Source organism: Eurosta solidaginis, chromosome 5, assembly GCF_040869045.1.
Source record: "Eurosta solidaginis isolate ZX-2024a chromosome 5, ASM4086904v1, whole genome shotgun sequence".
In the NCBI taxonomy this organism is placed as follows: domain Eukaryota; kingdom Metazoa; phylum Arthropoda; class Insecta; order Diptera; family Tephritidae; genus Eurosta; species Eurosta solidaginis.
Genome location: NC_090323.1, coordinates 265,108,199 through 265,129,324, shown reverse-complemented (window position 1 = coordinate 265,129,324; position 21,126 = coordinate 265,108,199). Strand labels below are relative to the sequence as shown.

The following is a 21,126-nucleotide window of genomic DNA, read 5'->3' as shown; positions in this document are numbered from 1 at the left end:
TGCAGAACTATATTCGCACCCCCTAGGGAACTCTAGAGCACTTCTTTTTCTATTAGTAAATCGGCTCAGAAATTTTTTTCTGTGCTGGACCCCAAACAAATTTTTTTTTAAAAAACCTAGGGAACTCTAGAACTCTTCAAAATAAACCCAGAACTCCGACAAAAAATTGGTGTGCTGCACTTTGTGGTGCTAACTTCACGGGGCCGTAAACACGATAACTTGAGTAAATTTTGAGGTATCTTAATGCAATGTGGTACGTAAGTTCCTGGGCACTCATCTCAGATCACTATTTAAAATGAACGAAATCGGACTATAACCACGCCCCACTTTTTCGATACCGAAAATTTCGAAAAACCGAAAAAGTGCGATAATTCATTACCAACGACGGAAAAAGCGATGAAACTTGGTAGGTGGGTTGACCTTATGACTCAGAATAGAAAATTAGTAAAATTTTGGGCAATGCGGGTGGCACCGGTAATTTAAAAGTTTTGCAAGCTGTAATTTGGCAACTGTGTATGTAATATTCGGTTACACCCTTACTTAGCCTTCCTTACATGTTTTTTTTTTAAAATTTTTAGGTCCTTTAGTGTGGGGAGGAAAATAAACTCGCAGATTACTCTTTAAACCTCCGACCTCAGTCCTATAATGTTCCGGATATTAATTGTATTAATTGTGAATATCAAATGGAAATTGTGAATATGAATTGGAACTTTCTGAATATAAACTGAAAAAGGTGTAGCACTTAAAATACTTTTTTTTCTTCAAAAACCATATTGTCCGTCCTTACATAATAATAATACAAGGCGAAGAGGGACATGACATGCAATCACTAAATTAAAAACGAGAACGCGTACAAAATTAAAATTTTTTTTTCCCACACGTGTGAAATTTTTTGAGAACCTGTCAAACGTCCGTTTTATTAGCAGCTGCGGGGGGTTGAAAGAATACCAACATCTTAGTTTGTTGATTTATCAGCTGTTACCATCCCGTTCGCATAACGCTTCAGTTAAGTGACTATTAGCAAGTTTTTAAATTGAGCACTGCATTCACGTTTGTTTCCGCTATTTGGTTAGTGTTGTTGATATTTGCTCTGCTTATAACAAATACTTTTCTTGTTCTTGTGTAAAAGCAGAAAATGGGTTGTGATACTGCTGGTTGTTAATCCAATATGTATGTAGTTAGCCAAGTATGCCACTTGGGATTATTCTATCGGCAATAAAACCTTGGTTTCTTAAATTTATTTCAATGCGCTGATACAATTATTCATAGATTTCATTTTTTTAAATTTGTGAACAGCAAGTTACTAAGTAAAATTTTTGATTCTCCTCATCTTATTACAGAAATGTCAATTTCACCTTCACCCTCACCGGAGAATCTTCGGATTTGCCTTGTTGGCGATATTATCGACGATGCAGAAACGTTTGAAGCTGCACGTTCATTTAATGTTCCTGTCATCACTTCAGAAAACGGTTTGGATGTGCTCAGTGATTATGAGTGGCGTACCTATTTTGTGTTGAGAGATTTCGAGAGTCCCATTTACGATGCGATACACAAAAATAAACAGTGGTAAGTGATATCACAGATTGTGAGCAATTGTATTTTGTATTTATGTTTAAAATGGCTCGTTAGTTGACTAATTTTTCGAAAACCTGAAATCGCTTTGACACATACATACTTATATATTTAGACTATTCCTAAATTAGCACAAGCGTACTTAACACTCAAATGACAAACATTTCTGCATATTGAATATTTTTAGATTATTCTATTTAAATATCTGTATGTGTGTTTGTACCTATTTAAGAAGATAAGTACTTATTTTATTTGTTATGAATGATATGGTGTTGCTTTGATTGCTTTTGTCGTTCGCCAGTGTCTTTCAATCAATGATTTCCATACTCTTTGATGCCATATGTCATCTGTAGCTCGCGACCCTTGTTGGTTGTGCAGAACAGCTGATTACATATACAACCCGGGAAATTCACGCCAGTACGTAATCTGGTTAAAGAAAACCATTAAATTATGACACTGCATATGGTAAAAGGGGTCCTCAGTCATATAAAATATATGTACACCGGTTTAAAAAAGAGGATTTTTCGCATACTGTGAAATCAGCGAAATGTTAGGTTTTTCTATGATTTCTCTATTTAAAATCGATTTTCACTTTTGCTTTGTCAGTTTTGAGTTGATCTCTGTTTTGATCTAGGAGTACGTTATGGTATCTGAATCTATGCTGTTCCTTAAAAGTATTCCGTAACAACCATTAATTAATAATTTTCGGTAAAAATCTCATTGGCTAATGGCAGTACGTAATGGCATAAAGGAATCGAAATAAGTCTGTGTCGACTTTAATCCAAATAAATTAAATTAAATTAAATTAAAATCTCCTTATATCAAAATCATCCTTTTCACCGCACATAATATAAGACCACTGATCCCACTTTGTCCGGTAGGTGGTCGTACTACCAAGATGAACAGTTCAAGATCTTATGATAATAAGGAAGAGAGAGGGAGAACTAACTGAGTCGCAAGCCAATAAGGACAAAAGCGCTATAATCGATGCTTCGGAGCGAAAGTAGTAGAGCAATGACCTCCGTCATTGAACGGCGGGAGATGTAGAGTGAAGAAGGGTACGTATCACTGATAGAAACAGACCGATTGGAATGTCCCCGTCAGGCGATATAAGTAGGTCGAAGGTAGCTCAGTAGTTTTGCTGCGAGAAACCCTCGATGCTGCAACTGGTACGAAAAGGTAGCTTGTCGGCAGCTGCGAGTCGTACAGAGGAACCTCCAACAGAAGAGGAACTGATAGCACTCGTAACATGCAAGAAGCGGTATAGGTTGAAGAGGATATCGAAAGCTTTAAACCACAAGGCAAGAGGGCGACGTCGACGTCATGGTGAACTTGTTGGAGGGGGACAAATAGCGAATTTTACGAATAAACCTGCGAAATAGTAAAGTGGTGTCGAGCGAACTCGTAACCCTTGAGGAGGGTCTGTTAGACGTTGCGCTGTTCCAATTGCCATTACTCTCATCGGGAGGACATGTATCTGGGCTCAGCGCGCGTGAATTTGCCGTTTACTACGCGCAATCGGAGGGAAAAGTGCGAGCCGTAATCATGGTAAGGAAATAGCTACACTGATATATATGATGCCTAACTACACCGCTAGGGACCTCGGATTGCCGGCCGAAGCGGAAGAATAAGCGGGCATTCGGCTATATGGCCGATACTGCGGACGCAACACCGCCAGGCCAAAATACAGACGAGGCAATACACGTGTACACCGATAGTTTCAAAAGCCGGGCAATAAAAAGGTCCTACAAGTTACTAGTTCACTGTAATGTTTTTAAGGTATTAGTAGCCCTAACCAAAGCAGTAGAAACACTGGAAGAAACTAGCTTAAACTGCACGCGCGTTTATGTTGATAGCCAAGGAGCAACTAAGGCAATAATCTTGCAGATGATAACATCTAACACGTGCTAGAGTGTAAGCAAACTCTGGAAAGAATCGGGATAAGACGAAGTATACATAGGGGTTCCAGCGAATGACCTAGATAAAGTAAGCGAGGTTAAGAGAAGGCGAGAGTTGCACTTGATCGACCATCGACCAAGCAGGAAAGGCGTGGGACCAAGTGTGGGCTGCAAAAAGTCGAAGATCATGCGCAGGTCTTACAACTTAAGACTACTCAAATTACTCTTTTTTGAAACGAGGAGACTTTAGTCTCAATATTGGTATCCTGACTAGAGACTACCTTCTGGAGTAACATGCTTTTAAATTAGGCCTTGTCAGTGGTAGGAGATGTATGAAGTGTTGTTTGCCGGAGAGAGCGGTCGAGTACGTTTTGTGTTCGTGCCCAGCGCTCGCCAGGCTAAGACTCCAGCTATTAAAAGTGATACAGTTGACATATCTAAGAGCAGCAAGAGACATAGGTCCTAGAAGTGTCTAGTGTTTGCCAAGAGGGCGGCGATAATTTATAACATAAATAAAAAACAAGTAAGGCAGGCTAAGTTCGGGTGTAACCGAACATTACATACTCAGCTGAGAGCTTTGGAGACAAAATAAGGGAAAATAACCATTTAGCAAAATGAACCTAGGGTAACCCTGGAATGTGTTTGTATGACATTGGTTTCAAATGGAAGGTATTAAAGAGTATTTTAAAAGGGAGTGGGCCTTAGTTCTATGGGTGGACGCCCTTTCGATATATCGCCATAAAGGTGGACCAGGGGTGACTCTAGACTTTGTTTGTACGATATGGGTATAAAATGAAAGGTGTTAATGAGTCTTTTTAAAAGGGAGTGGGCCTTAGTTCTATAGGTGGTCGCCTTTTCGAGATATCGCCATAAAGGTGGACCAGGGGTGATTCTATAATGTGTTTGTACGATATGGGTATCAAATTAAAGGTATTAATGAGGGTTTTAAAAGGGAGTGGTGGTAGTTGTATATGTGAAGGCGTTTTCCAGATATCGAACAAAATGTGGACCAGGGTGACGCAGAACATCATCTGTCCGATGCCGTTAATTTATTTATATATGTAATACCATGAACAGTATTCTTTCCAAGATTCCAAGGGATTTTGATTTCGCCCTGCAGAACTTTTTCATTTTCTTCTACTTGATATGGTAGGTGTCACACCCATTTTAGAAAGTTTTTTCTAAAGTTATATTTTGCGTCAATAAACCAATCCAATTACAATGTTTCGTCTCTTTTTTCATATTTGGTACAGAATTATGGCATTTTTTTAATTTTTCGTAATTTTCGATATCGCAAAAGTGGGCGTGGTGTGGTCATAGTCGGATTTCGGCCATATTTTATACCAAGATAAAGTGAGTTCAGATAAGTACGTGAACTAAGTTTAGTTAAGATATATCGATTTGGCTCAAGTTATCGTGTTAACGGCCGAGCGGAAGGCCAGACGGTCGACTGTGTATAAAAACTGGGCGTGGCTCTAACCGAATTCGCCGATTTTCACAGAAAACAGTTATCGTCATAGAATCTATGCACACACCAAATTTCACAAGGATTGGTAAATTTTAGTTCGACTTGTGGCCTTAAAAGTATTCTAGACGAATTAAATGAAAAAGGGCGGAGCCACGCCCATTTTGAAATTTTGTTTTATTTTTGTATTTGGTTGCACCATATCATTACTGGAGTTGAATGTTGGCTTATATATATACTGTAAAGATTTTAAATTTTTTGTTAAAATTTGACATAAAAAATTTTTTTTTTAAAAGTGGGCGTGTTCGTCATCCGATTTTGCTAATTTTCATTAAGCGCACAATAGTAATAGGAGCTACGTGCCTGCCAAATTTCATCATGATATCTTTAACGACTGCCAAATTACAGCTTGCAAAACATTTAAATTACCTTCTTTTAAAAGTGGGCGGTGCCACTTGTGCCCATTGTCCAAATATTTACTAATTTTCTGTTTTGCGTCATAAAGTCAACGCACCTATCAAGTTTCATCGCTTTACCCGTCTTTGGTAATGAATTATCGCACTCTTTCGGTTTTTCGAAATTTTCGATATCGAAAAAGTGGGCGTGGTTGTAGTCCGATTTCATTCATTTTAAATAGCGATCTGAGATGAGCGCCCAGGAACCTACATACCAAATTTCATCAAGATACCTCAAAATTTACTCAAGGACGGACAGAAGGACGAACGGACAGACGGACGGACAGGATAGGATAGGATAGGTTAGGTGGTAGCTGCCCTGATAAGGATAGCTCACTTGGACAACACGAAGATCCGTTGTGATACCACATACACCAAAAATAACGGTGACCTAGATCCAGCTACTTAGAGAATCGTTGGGTAGCAACGATAAAGCTCCGAATGATACCGATCTCAACTTTGGATATATCCTCGGGAGATCCAAGTGAGTCGCGACCGAAGTACTTTCGCCCAATTCTGGCAAAAGCTGGACAATCAAGCATAAAGTGATTTGGTGATTCCACCTCATCATCCTCCATACAGCTGCAGCAGGATGGAGTTTCCAGTATATTGAGACGTACCGCATGGATACCCATGGGACAGTGCCCTGTCAAAACCCCAATGACCATTGATAGGTGAGCCTTAGTGAACCCAATTATTTCAGCAGACCTCCTGCCATCCACTTTCGGCCAGAAAGATCTTGCTACCCTGCAAGACGTGGTATCCGCCCAACGTTTGCTGAGCTGATTCGAGGCCCATCTATGGAGGAGCAATCCACAGGTGGCCAGCGGAATCCCGAAGTCCCTACAGCCATCTTCATCCGGTTCAGTTGTACCGATGCGGGCTAAGAGATCCGCTTGACAGTTACCCGGGATATCACTATGGCCCGGGACCCAGATAATCTTAATTGTAAAATAATTCGATGCAATCGCAAGCGAGGTCAGGCACTCCCAGACCACCCTCGATCGCACTGTAGTTGAGCTCAAGGCCTTGATAGCCGATTGGCTATCAGAGTAGATGTTAAATTCCCTAACCGTGGTAGCACTGGATAGCATTCCATCCACCGCATCCTTAATCGCAGCAATTTCCGCTTGGAATACACTGCAGTGATCAGCCAACTTAAACTTGAGGCTTAAATTTAGCTCTTGACAAAAGACCCCCCCACCTTTCCATCCAGCTTTGACCCATCCGTGAACAAGTTAACCGGTCCCATGCCCCAGATAATTCCTCTTCCCCAATCCTCTCTCTCTGGAATAACTGGGGTGAAGGTTGTATAAGGAGCTGTTATCGGCATACAGTAGTCCGTTCTGTCCGGGATGAAGTCGAAACTGGTAAGAAGGCTAGAGTGTCCGCGGTCAGAAAGTCTATATCCCATATCACGAAGCCTGACCAACGACCTTGCCGCGGCCGCCTTTCCCGCAATATCTACTGGGTATATGTTCAGCATGACGTTCAGTGCCAAGGTAGGCGTTGTTCTGAGAGCGCCACTGATACCGATCAGCGCCGTCCTTTGCACTGACACTAACATTTTGGAGGTGCTCGCCGTGTCCAGTGCTTTCCACCAGACCAGCACCCCATATAGCAGAATCGGTTTGACCACCATCTCATAAATCCAGTGTACTATTCTTGGCGAGAGTCCCCATCTCTTTCCGATAGCTCCTCTGCAGCAGTACAAGGCAATGGCGGCCTTCCTGGCCCGATCTTCCACATTGGGTCTCCAGGACAGTTTCTTGTCCAAAACAATTCCCAAATATTTAACCCTATCAGAAAGTACCAACGGTACCCCTCCAATCGAGGGAGTTCTGAAATCGGGCACCTTATATCTTCTTGTGAAAAGGACCAATTCCGTTTTTCCCGGGTTGACCGCCAATCCACATGATTCAGCACACCTAGCCACAGTATCCAGGTAGCCCTGAAGAACATCGCGCAGGGCGCCCAGAAATTTGCCTCTGACTAGGATAGCGAGGTCATCTGCATATGCAACCACCCGACAACCATTGGCTTCCAGCTCCACAAGAAGCTCGTTGACTACCACAACCCAGAGGAGAGGAGATAGGACACCCCCCTGTGGCGTGCCCCTGCACACCTTCCTCTTAATTATGGCCCCTCCCCACTCCGCTGCGACAATTCACCCGCATAGAAGTTTGCTAATAAATTCAACCAGAGCCGCCTCGACTCCTAAACCCACCAGAGCTCTTTCGATTGACCCCGGTAAGACATTGTTAAAAGCTCCCTCGATGTCTAGAAAGGCACCCAGAGCATACTCTTTGTGTTCTAGGGACCCCTCTATTTGCTTTACAATCGAATGGAGAGCCGTTTCCGTCGATCTGCCCTTGCAGTACGCATGTTGTGAAGCCGACAGTAACCCCCGAGGTATCCTTTCCCGTAGGTACAGGTCAATCAACCGCTCAAACGTCTTAAGAAGAAACGACGAGAGACTGATTGGCCTGAAATCCTTAGGTGATACATGAGAGCTTCTGCCGGCCTTCGGAATGAAAATAACCCTAACCGTGTGCCAAGACTTCGGGATATAGTTAAGCCTGAGGCAGTTAGTATATATGATGGCCAACCAGCGGCAGGAAATCCCCAAAGACCTTTGAAGCTGCGCAGGAATGATTCCATCCGGGCCCGGAGACTTATAGGGCTTGAACGACCCTATAGCCCAGGTTATCTGACTTTCCCGTATTGGAATGGCAGGCACTTCTGCATGGCCAACGACCGCCGACCATGCAGGCGAAGATCCCTGCGCAACTGGGACATCGGGAAAATGATTGTCCAGTAAAAGCCTTAGGGACTCCTCGCTACTCATCGACCAGTCCCCACCATCATCTCTCAGATACCCCAGAGGAGCGGGGTTCTAGAGAGTATTTTTCTAAATCTCGCGGATTCATTGCAGCCTTCTACGTTTTCGCAGAAGCTTCGCCATGCATCTCGCTTAGCTATCCTTATTTCATATTTATAAATCCCCAGACTCACCTTATAGAGCTCCCAGTCCGAGGGTAATTTACTCCTCCTGGCTCTGTTGAAGAGCCGCCGACTGGACGCTCTTAGGTCGTCAAGAGAATCCGACCACCAGGGCGGCTTGCCCTTCGGCGGACGGACATGGCTAAATGAATTTCTTTGTTCACCCAGATCATTTTGATATATAGAAGTCTATATCCATCTCGATTAGTTTATGCCGTTACGGATTACCATTATGCGAACAAAGTTAATATACTCTGTGAGCTCTGCTCAGCTGAGTATAACAAGTTAGGAAGTCTAAGTTCGGGTGAAACCGAACATTACATACCCAGCTGTACACTTGAAATGCTGTTTTCGTTTGTCTTGCGTGCTTAATAGTGTTACAAGGCTGCGCAATAATACATATACATATGGTTCTGTTCTGAACTAATTTTCCTTCGAAATATGGCTCCCGAAACATAGAAAATGGCTTAGTCATAAAAGGAGCGTACCACGCCTATTTTTTAAAATTTGAAGTTTTTCCTATTTATTGTTATAAATCCACTTGAGAAATGAAATACCATTGATACAAAGCTCCTTTTCGCTAAGATATAGCTTGTTTTATTCATCCACGACCCTTTTAAAAATCTTGTATATAAAAGTGGGTGTGGTCCTTAACCGATTGCGTAAATTTTTCTTCAAAGCATTTCTTATAGTAAAGTTAACCTCTGCCGAATTTTTTTACGATAGGTTTAACATATTTGAGATATGATTAATAAAAATTATAATTTTAAATTTTAAAATGTTTTTCAAATTTTTATCAAGAGTCTCAATATCAGTCCACACGTCAAATTTCAACATTCTAGGTGTATTATTTACTAAGTAATCAGGTTTTTTGTGTTTTCCAAAATGTTAAAAAAAAAAAAAATGTAAGGCGCGATAACCTCCGAAGAGATCTAAGGCCGAGCTTCTCTTCCAATTTGCGTCGTGCTCTTCTTGATTTTCCCTACAAATTGGCCGGACGGGACCTACATATTTTATGCCGACTCCGAACGGCATCTGCAAGGCAGATGAGTTTTCGCTGAGAGCTTTTCATGGCAGAAATACACCCGGAGCGCTTGCCAAACACTGCCTAGGGGCGACCCCGCTTAGAAAAATTTTCTTCTAATTGAAAAACCTTATTTCTAAAATTTTGATGTTGCTTTGCCCGGGGTGCGAACCCAGGGCATACGGTGTGGTAGGCGGAGCACGCTACCATCACACCACGGTGTCCGCCATCCAAAATGTTATATATATAAAAAGTGGGCGTGGTAATCTTCCGATTTCGCTCATTTTAAATACCAATCTATTTTGGGTCCAGATAAGCTCGTGTACCAAATTTGGTGGAGATATCTCAATATTTACTTCACTTTATTTAAGTTATCGTGTTCACGGACAGACGGACATGGCTCATCAAATTTTTTTTCGATACTGATGATTTTGATATATGGAAGTCTATATCTATCTCGATTCCTTTATACTTGTAAAACCAACCGTTATCCAATCAAAGTTAATATACTCTGTGTACAAGTACAGCTGGGTATAACAAATAAACAGAGGGCGCGCTAACTTCCGAAGAGATTTAAGCCAAGCCTTTCTTCCAATTTGCGTCCAGCTCCTTTGTATTTTTTCCTACAAATTGGAACGACGGGACCTACATGTTTTATGCCGACTCCGAAGGACATGAGGGCATGAGAAGCTTTTCATTGCATAAATACGCTCAGAGTGTTTGTCAAATCACTACCGAGGGGCGACCCCGCTTAGAAATACTTTCTTCTGGTTGAAAAAACTTGTTTCTAAAATTTTGATGTTGCTTTTCCTGTGGCGCGAACTCAGGATGTCCGGCGGCCGCCGTGATAGGGTTTTTCAGTTTGATCGTTAAACAAATTTCAGGTAACAGCATAGACTCATCCAGTCTATTTGAGTTCCGCACGGACCGGCCAGTTGGTCCCAACCAAACCTAATAGTGGAAATCAATGCAAAAATGCAAGTGTATATATGTATTAGAGGTTTACTATGATCACTTTATCGGCGGCGGCGGCGTAGGCTCTATTATATACCGGCGGCGGCGGCGTGAGCGGCGCACCGACGTAGGCCGGTGTTCTCACTTTAAAAAGCTTGATTTTTCTATTTAAAAATATAATATTTAGGAAGGGTTTTGTTTCTATGTATTTAAGGAAAGCAACGTGTTGGCCATTTCGGAAAGATCCGGGGTTTTTGCCTCAAGATCTCGCAGACCGTTCAAAAATTTTCAGGAGTAGCTCCTTGCGGAGGGATTTTCCCTCGTTCACTTACTCCATAGGGGCTTCGAACCTAACCCCGGTCTTTGGAATTGGTACTGCTGCGTCTGCTGCAAAGAAATAGAGATACATAAAATAGTCACACTTTTGTCTGTATATCTTGTGCAAAGCGTAGTTTCACCTAGGGTTAAAACCTAATAATCATCGCGAACACAATTTCTTTAAATAATTTGTGGCTTCTTGGCGGTCACGCACAAAGGCGACTTACGGTTGCTATTAATGATCTATAAATACTCATGGCTCTCGTGGCACAGGGCGCCTCCAGTTTTTTCGGCTGTTTTTAAGAGCTACAATTCCCGATGTGCGAACAGTAGCAATCCCGACGACCAGTCGCTACCACGTCTCCTGACCCTCACACCATATGCCAGCACAGAAGCTATAGGACTGCGACTTCGAACTCATACCTTCGTCGACGTCACTTTCCTAGAAGCTTTATACGTAGCTACGAAGACTTTCCAACGGATGCTTTTGTCGATCTATGCGTCCGAGCTATACCAGAGAAGCACCTTGAAACGTTAGGGAGTGACTATTCGGCCTAGGATGCCGCCCTCGAAATGATAAGGCAGTATAAGTGGATGTCATTGCGGAATGGGTGAAAATCGTATAATCCTCGGCGCATCTATATAATTAAAATTTTACAAGGACCCTGGATAAAATTTTTAAAATGTAGACCAAAGTTTGCAGACGTTTGTTTTCACAACATTGATTGCAATAGTCTTCGTTAAACCAAACCGATATTTTAGAATGAAAGTCGACCGATTTTAAGTTGAAAGATGTTGACTGTGGTTTTCTGGCCTTATGATATAAGAGCTCTTTATGGATGACCGCATAGCTTCAGTTTTCAGACTAGTTCGACTGTCCGCTACGTTAGGACAGTAGCACACACGGTCATTAGTTCGACTGTCTTGGGAAAGCTTTTACTTCACCACTTTAAGTGTTCTTGCGAAGGACAAAGCCACACCTGGTAAATATATGTACATACGTATTCACATTTGTAAAAGGAGCCGTAACGTGTAGGTGATATTTAAACTTGGTTGATAGGCTATAATCAATATTATTCACTCCAAGGCACTAGTTTTGGATAGAGCCGCCAACTTGAGGAAATGTCAAACCGGGCGACTTGGGTGTTGAAGGATGAAGTATGAAAATCAAAATTAACATTTCAGACGCTATTGTGTAGTTTCGCAAATAAACAACAAATGGTTGAATGTAAGCCCAAGTGATTTTTCAAACCCTTCTCAAACGTACATATATCCCCAACTTAAGTATGAGGTAAGAATCAGGATTAAGGATAAATGATTTTGCATCACTAATTTCGCTTATTCTTTCAACCAATCGCAATATAAATTTTTTTTTAAATCGGCACCTTTTTTGGGTAATTTGCTTTTTTTTAAAAACTTGAGGGTAATTTTATTTGAATTCATTGTTCATTACTAATTTTTGAAAAAAAAAGAATATGCAAAGTGGGCATATAAATTTTTTATTAAACTTTCTTTTAGTGTTTTGTTTTAATAACTTGGTAAATTGGGTGATGCAAAGTGCGTGTTAAGCTGACATCGAAAACGCCTGTTTTTTTAAATAACTTTTGATCAGTTAGAAAGAGTTAAATTTCGCAATTAGTTTCTTATAACTGGCAGTGATGCGCATCCGTTGATACCACTTTCGACCAATTTTCGACATAAACAATAAATGGCCTAAACAGTCTTAAGCGAGAAAATATAGTATCGCGCTGGACGCCGCCGCCGCGCCGATATTTTCGACATTCGGCAGCGGCGTGCGAAAAACGACCAAAATCGGCGGCGTATATCTCTAGTATGTAATTTAACTTTTACACGAAGCGCGAAAGGTTTTTAAAAAAAATAAACCGTCTTGCTTGGTGGTTCAAATCAAATCTCAAAAAATCTTTATTGATCTTGTCTTATTTATAACTTATTTACTTACCACTACATACAATTGCTTTGTGCTTAAGTTCTAAACAATGTGAAGCTTAAATGTTTACTTGATGAAATTGGTTTTAAGTATGATGAAATAGGTTTAGTCTTGAAATGGCTTGCCCTTGAAAAATCAATAAAATAGCCAACTGAATATTTGAGTTATTATTTACTTTAGCTTTTTCTGTTTAGATTAAAAATGCAGAGCTTAGGATATTTGAGATATTATCCACTTTAGCTCTTCCTGTTTAGAATTAAAATATGTGGTTACTAATTGCCAGTGTAGCAAAGACATATTTGAATCATATGCCTAAGTGGTTCAATGAAGCTATATTTGTTTACTTAGCGGGTAAGTGCTATGGATGGATGGTGGCGTTAACTCCCACGCTTCTAAATCGAAGCGTCCCATCTTCGAATATATAGTTGTAAGGTGATTTATTTGATTTGACAATTTCATCAAAATTTTTTCCTGTTCTTTAGAATTTTTCAACTTAATTTTAAAATCAATACATATGATTAATTTATAAATGAAATATATAATTACACTAATGAACAAAAGAGTAGTAAATGACCACCAAACGGGATTCCTTTTTATTTCTTGCTTAAGTGGCGTTAGTACATTAAAATTGTCCAATCTTAGATCTATATTTTTTGTTTCAACATACTGTTTCACAAAATATGGTTTAAATTGTCCATCTTTTAGGTTTTTTAAAATTTTTCCTGATGGATTTTCATATCTTACAGTATCTATCATAACCAAATCTTGAAAGGTTATCAAATAAACGCCCTGTAGCGTATGATTATTAACTTTATGTTCTCCTGCAATTATTATAGCTCCATCTTTTACTATTCTTATGGGTTCATTTGCTTTATTTAATTTTGTACAGTTTGCTTGCTTATTATTCAACAAATTTGATAAGTATGTGACATTTTTTCCTATCATACAAAAAGCATTATTTAATTCTCTTTTACAAAATTTAACGGAATAAAATTCATTGTGACATTTTATTATTTCTTTTTCAATGAGCAATTTTCCATCATTTTGTGCTATAGCTATTGTTTTATATAATTTACACATCTTATTTACTTTTGGATATTTAATATAAACAACTATTAAATTATTACTTTGTGTGATCTTAAATTCTGAAACATCTACGACGTCTGTTATCGTTACATTAATCTGCTCTTTACTTATTATTTCTTGAAGTTCCGACATATCTAAAATTAAAGAGTTCAAAATTCCTGCTTTTGACAATGTAATAGTCTGTATTGTGTTTTCAAGTTCAGTGACTATAAGTTTGTTTCTTTGTCTTAAAAAAGTCACTTCATTAGAGCTACCTTGTAGTTGTTTTACTATTTGTGTTAATTCCGTTATTGTTTTAAATATTTGAGAATTGGTTGTAAATTGTTTATTATTATTTGAGAATTGGTTGTAAATTGTTTATTATTATTATCTATTAACTCATTTACTTTATTTGTTATTTGCATAAAATCGTCATGGTCAGGTGTACCTGTAATCCACTTCCACACTGTTCCCAACTCATTAATCCCCCTTTTTTGTCTATTATTATTAATTTTTAATTGGTTTAATAATGTTTTTATCATTTGTATTTCAAAGTCCATTCCCAAATCGTCAATTAATTTCTCGTCAGATTCATATTTTTCCACAACGTCATGAAACAATGATAAATTTGTTAAGTGATATATTGTTCCATAACTTCCAAAAATTGCTGCATCTTCCTCCTCCACCAATATATAATTTTCTCTGGTGTAATCAATTATGTCCGACGCGACAATAGTGAGATTCAAAAATATCAATGATATTTGTATGAGTTTCTTCATCCCTATAAAATAACGTATTTAAACTTTAACATTATCCTTATGAATTATTCTGTTTCTATTCTGTATTTTAACTTTATTCCCCAAATCTTCCACTACTACCTGCTTTTTGTACCTTGGTTTTAATTTATTTCTTTCTCCATATATTTTTTCTTATACAACCTCACCCCTGTGATAACTTTTCTGAAGCCTTTTTTTATTATGATGCTTTAACATATTTTCCTGCACCGATTTTAGTCTATCCCTTATATTAGCGTGAGTTTCTTTATTGAATAAAATATTACAAGGTTGTTTACCTGTTACTGAATGTATTGTTTTATTATACTGCTGTACCGCCCTCATAATTGATTCGAAATCAGTTATTAGACTGTGCTCTTGTTTCAACCAACAGGAAATTTCTATGAGTGTTGAATGAACTCTCTCTATTTGGCCATTGCTAGTGCTGTGGCGTGGCGTACAGTGATAGATTTGTATATTTAACCTTTCCATTAGAGATTTTATTTTTATTTTTATTTATTAGAGATTTGAATTGTGTCTTACTCAAACCTGGTTCATTATCTAAAACTATACATCTAACATCTGGGAATGTCTGTAGAAGTTCTAAAACCTTATCTTCTAATTTTACCTTATCTTCAATGTATTTCACCACCAGATATTTAGAATAAGAATCCACACATGTCAGAAATTTCAATTTCTGCGCAAAAAAAATATCAACATGAAGTTGTTCCCCTTCTTTCTCTGGAATGGGTGCCTCACCTAACGGAATAAGTTTTGGGTGTCTTTCATATTTATTACTATTACATATATTAAAATTTTTTACATATTGCTTAAATTGCTGTATCATTAACGGCCAATAGTATTGCTGTCTAATTAGAGCTATATTTTCTCTATAATTCCTATGTGCCCTATTATGAGTTTGTTCATTAATTATTCCTTGATCCTCTCTATTCGTTATATCATTCGGAAATGACTTCGAATATAAAAATTTCATCGTAGGCTATGCCTCCTTTAAAACATTTTTAATCTCATAAAGCACCTCAGGTGTGCAAAATATTCCTGTTACTATTTTTGGATTTAAATATTCCGTCAAAACTGGAGTTATATTTTCCGGCAAGTCGCATTCGACCAAAAAACGCTTGTTACCAAATGAGAAGGTGGTTTCCAACGTTGTAATTCTTGCCCCTTTATCAATTAAAATTTGCTGTTTAAAATGTTTTAATGGTTTTTTTGTTGCATAAATTTGATATTCATCACTACTCTCTGTGGAATGTTGGGTACCCGTTAATGAATCACCCGAATTACTTGATTCTTCTGAAGTAGATAAATTATTTAAAATCTGTCTTGATAATGCGTCTGCAACGACATTTGTAGCCCCTGGTTTAAAAACAATCTTTGGCGAATATTCTTCAATAAACGCTCTCCATCTTTTGATTTTAATGTTTGGATTTTTTTCGGAAATTGCAAACGACAATGGCTGATGATCGGTATGAATTTCCAAATCATTCACTCCATAAAGATAATTACGTAAAGCTTTTAACGCCCACACTATAGCAAGCAATTCCTTCTCATTAGTAGCATAATTCAATTCTGTAGAGTTCAATGTCTTTGAAATAAACACAATAGGGTTTCCTTCCTGTGACAATACGGCCCCTAAAGCCACATTCCAAGCATAAGTGGTCAACACAATTTTTTTTATTATAATCAGGCTGTTGTGTCAATTCTATATGTTAAGATAATAATCTTTTTAATTTTTCGCAAGCATCGATACCCTCTTCATCAAGGTTAATAATTTTCTTTTTTGACAAATGCTGCGAAATTCTTCCATTTTCGCCCTGTAAACGTTTGGATAATGGTTTTGCTATTACTGCGTAGTTTTCCACAAACTTCCTATAATAACCCGTCAATCCCAAAAATCCTTTCAACTGACGTAATGTTTTTGGTGTTGGGTAGTTTTGTATTGTTTAAATTTTTCTTGGATCTGTCTTAATGATATCTTCTGCCACTACATAACCCAAAAATTCTACCTCTTCTTGGTAAAACTTTGACTTTTCTGAAGATATTTTCATGTTTGCTTTTTTAAGTATTTCAATTACCGACCTAAAATGTTTTTTGTGATCCTCCAAATCCTTTGAAAAAACTATGACATCGTCGACATAGACATGGCAAAAGTTTCCCACAAATTCCCTCAACACATTATCCATAGCTCGCTGAAAAATACTCGGTGCATTTTTCAACCCAAACGGCATTCGTAAAAATTCATATTTCCCGTTATTCACTGAGAATGCCGTTTTCTCTATGTCACTTTCATTCATCAATATCTGGTGAAATCCAGACTCCAAATCAATAGTGGAAAAATATTTAGATCTTCCCAAATTTGCAAGTATTACTTCCGGATTAGGCATTGGATATCTATCTGATGCTGTTTTTTCATTAAGTTTTTTAAAATCAAAGACCTTTGGACTTCCATCTTCATTCATTCCCTTTTTTGGAACAACCCGCACTGGAGAGTTATATGGACTTTTACTTTCCCTAATTATGCCGTTTTGCAACAAATTTTGAATTTCTTCATTAACAAATTTGTTCACTGACATAGGATAAGGGTATTGCTTTGACCCAACTGGTCTTTCCTCAATTGTTCGTATTTCCGCTTTGATGTCAGTGCGAAAGGGCAAATTTAAATTCAAATCACTATGTGCTGTGCTAAGCTTCCTCTTCTTTAACAACCTCGTCTCTATTTTCTTCGACAGATAACCCCGAAGCTCCAAACACAGATTATTCAGTATGTTTCCGGATTTCAAAAAATTGTTTCCAATTCTTCCCTGTTTGTTTTTTAATTCATTACTCTTTATTTTGGATTTATTTGGATTTATTTCTGTTGGTGCTTTCAAAATTATATGTTCTGAAATATTTTTTGTGGGATATTCGTTTCCCATATTGCCGGTATCACCTTCGGAAGTCGCTTTAGTACCTTCCTGAAGAAAAATATTTTTTTAATACTATATTGCCGATAAAATCTTCGGCGGGAGCCTTAGGATTTTTGTATCCCAAGGGGTTTAAATTCTCAAATTTTTACTTTTCTTTTCATATTTTTCTCTTTTGTTGCCGGTAGTTACATCGGCGGTCGCCTTAGGACTTGTATATCCCAAGGGGTTTAAATGTTTACTCTTAACAGTTTTCTTTGTATCTTTAAATTTGTTTGCTTTAATTTTTTTGGTTTTGCCGGTAAAAGCTTCTGCGGGAGCCTTAGAACTACTGTGTCCCAAGGGGTTTAAAATTGCATTATTGTTGCCAGCATTTTCACTGTCTTCCATTTCAGATTCAATATCCGAAATAATTATGGTTTCTTCTCTATTATTATTTATTATTAATTTTTTATTTTCAAAATCCACCACCGCATTAATTTTCCTTAAAAAATTTAATCCAATTAAGAGATCCATTCCAAATTATCGATCTCATAAAACATCTGTTTTATACCAAACAAATGTATTAGATGGTAATATTTTATTATGGTATAACCATTAATGGTTTTTACTCTTTTATATATGGCAAGCTCATTTTTATTTTTTATAAATTCCTGCTTTTATGTAGCAACTTGTTGCTCCAGTATCAATTAAAATTTTAAAATTTTTACATATAACTTTGTCATATTGCAGGATATATGGCAAGCTTAGCTTTGATCGAAAAAAATGGTCCTCATCAATATTACTAACTCGTTGTGCTTTGTTTGGTGGTTGAACACTTAACTGTGCACTAGCATGTGATCTTTTATCAGCCACATTGCTCTGATTATTTGTAAAGTAATTATTTCGATAATTACTTTGAATATTATTTGGCATTTGTTGTGGTCGGTTTTGAATCTGGATACTCCGATCGACATCCATAGGTGTCGGTCAAGGTTGATCATGCTCTTGAACAGTCCTTTGGTTGTAATCAATTTGTGGTTGGCTTTGTCCCAACCGCAAGTTATTGCCAAAGTTATTTCTTCGAGGTTGGCTTTGTGCAAATCGTAAATTATTGTTAAAATTGTTGTTAAAATTATTTTGTTACCTACCCTTAACTATGTCCGAAAAAGTTGGTGTTTTTCCAAACTGTAATGCGAAATTCGCTCGCATATTATTTGATTCAAGCTCTTAAGCTTTCGCAAGAGCATTTGGCAAATCACTTGGCGAAAGTGAAAACAATACTTGGGACAAATTGCCATTTAATCCCGTAATAAATATTCGTAACGCATCGCACCTATATTTAGAATTTAATTCTTTGGTCACTGCACTATCTGATCCGTACGTCATTATAGTTTTATTTATAAGTAAGGTTAACTTCTCATTCACTTTATTATAATATTCAATGATAGTGTTATTGCCCTGACGCAATACACTCATCTCCTGCTCAATAATATGAGCAGGTCTTGTCAGCATACGCGAAATCAAGGCGGGCCAATATGGCGTCAATACTGTGCCGTGATTTAAAAGTATATCATTTGCTTCATTAGTTACCTTGTTCCTCAATATTGTCAAGGCAGCGAAATACTTACGGCTACCCCTAATGTACAAGCTCATTGTATTGTTAGCTGACACCCTCCAGCTAACATACTTGGTTGGTTTACCACTAAATTCCAGGAAAAGATTTTATGACATCCAAAGATTCATCGCAATGAATCTGGGGATCTATTTCTTCTGTCCTATAATCCGTCACTGTTGCTGTCCTTGTAAGGTTCTCGATTTGTCTTTTCAAATCCGAGACCTCCAATCTAAGAGAAGCATCATTATCTCCATTTACTGTCATCTTAGAAAAACTCTCTATCAAACTTTCCAGAATGTCGCACAAAACAATAAAATAATTTCCTCCTTAATTTAATCCAAATTAATAAAATAGCTTTCTCTTCACTCTTTGTTTATTCTTAAAATACGGACACTTTTCTATTTCATGGTTATTACCACAATAATTGCAATAGTAAAGTCTCTCGTAACGGGGCAGACTCGGTTTATTGCCCATACAAACGTTTAATTTGTTTTAAAATTTTATGAAAATATTCTTAGTTATAATTCCTAGTTTTAATGTAAATACATAACTTATAAACAAACAGCGACTCACTGTAGTTGTCTTCTACTACGCTATCAGTTTGAACCTTTGTTGCTGCTACTGATGCCCTCTTTTACGTACGTAATTTCGTGGCTTTTGTTTGATATTTCTTTCATTACTCTCTTATTTTATTTTGTTAGTGCCGATTAGATGTTCGTTTTCACTTTGTCTCATAGTTTTGTTTAACTTTTCTCGTATTTTATACGATACTTGTTTGTATTTTGTTTTCGTAACTAGGGATTTTTGCCTCTTTTAATTGTTACTTTAGGAGGTTTAAAACAGCTCCTGGTTTTGTTTTACTTTTCTCATATTTTATACGATACTTGTTATACTCAGTTGAGCAGAGCTCACAGAGTATATTAACTTTGATTGGATAACGGTTGGTTGTACAGGTATAAAGGAATCGAGATAGATATATACTTACATATATCAAAATTATCAGTATCGAAAAAAAAATTCGATTGAGCCATGTCCGTCCGTCCGTCCGTCCGTTTGTCCGTTAACACGATAACTTTAGTAAATTTTGAGGTATCTTGATGAAATTTGGTATGTAGGTTCCTGGGCACTCATCTCAGATCGCTATTTAAAATGAACGATATCGGACAATAACCACGCCCACTTTTTCGATATCGAAAATTTCGAAAAATCGAAAAAGTGCGATAATTCATTACCAAATATGGATTAAGCGATGAAACTTGGTAGGTGAGTTGAACTTATGACGCAGAATAGAAAACTAGTAAAATTTTGGACAATGGGCGTGGCACCGCCCACTTTTAAAAGAAGGTAATTTAGAAGTTTTGCAAGCTGTAATTTGACAGTCGTTGAAGATATCATGATGAAATTTGGCAGGAACGTTACTCTTATTACTATATGTCTGCTTAATAAAAATTAGCAAAATGGGAGACCGACCACGCCCACTTTTAAAAAAAAATTTTTTTAAATTCAAATTTTAAAAGAAAAGTTAATATCTTTACAGTATATAAGTAAATTATGTCAACATTCAACTCCAGTAATGATATGGTGCAACAAAATACAAAAATAAAAGAAAATTTCAAAATGGGCGTGGCTCCGCCCTTTTTCATTTAATTTGTCTGGGATACTTTTAATGCCATAAGTCGAACAAAAATTTACCAATCCTTGTGAAATTTGGTAGAGGCTTAGATTCTAGGACGATAACTGTTTTCTGTGAAAAAGGGCGAAATCGGTTGAAGCCACGCCCAGTTTTTATACACAGTCGACCGTATGTCCTTCCGCTCGGCCGTTAACGCGATAACTTTACTAAACTCAGTCCACGTACTTATCTGAACTCACTTTGTATTGGTGTAAAAAATGGCCGGAATCCGACTATGACCACGCCCACTTTTTCGATATCGAAAATTACGAAAAATGAAAAAAATGCCATAATTATATACCAAATACGAAAAAAGGGATGAAACATGGTAATTGTATTGGTCTATTGTCGCAAAATATAACTTTAGAAAAAACTTGGTAAAATGGGTGTGACACCTACCATATTAAGTAGAAGAAAATGAAAAAGTTTTGCAAGGCGAAATCAAAAGCCCTTGGAAT

The 21,126-nt window shown here is 37.7% G+C and overlaps 1 protein-coding gene across 4 annotated transcripts in view; it reads left to right on the top strand.

Moving 5' to 3' along the window:
* Positions 1 to 21,126, top strand: part of pbl (epithelial cell transforming 2 pebble) — a 106,016-nt gene that overhangs the window by 35,286 nt on the left and 49,604 nt on the right. For all 4 annotated transcript variants that reach the window (XR_010953789.1, XM_067790299.1, XM_067790297.1 and 1 more), the window contains one exon: positions 1,341 to 1,566. Coding sequence is in view for 3 of the 4 variants with exons in the window: in XM_067790299.1 (XP_067646400.1) it covers positions 1,341 to 1,566 (226 nt within the window). In the remaining variant the exon portion in view is untranslated. The remainder of the gene's footprint in view (positions 1 to 1,340; positions 1,567 to 21,126) is intronic.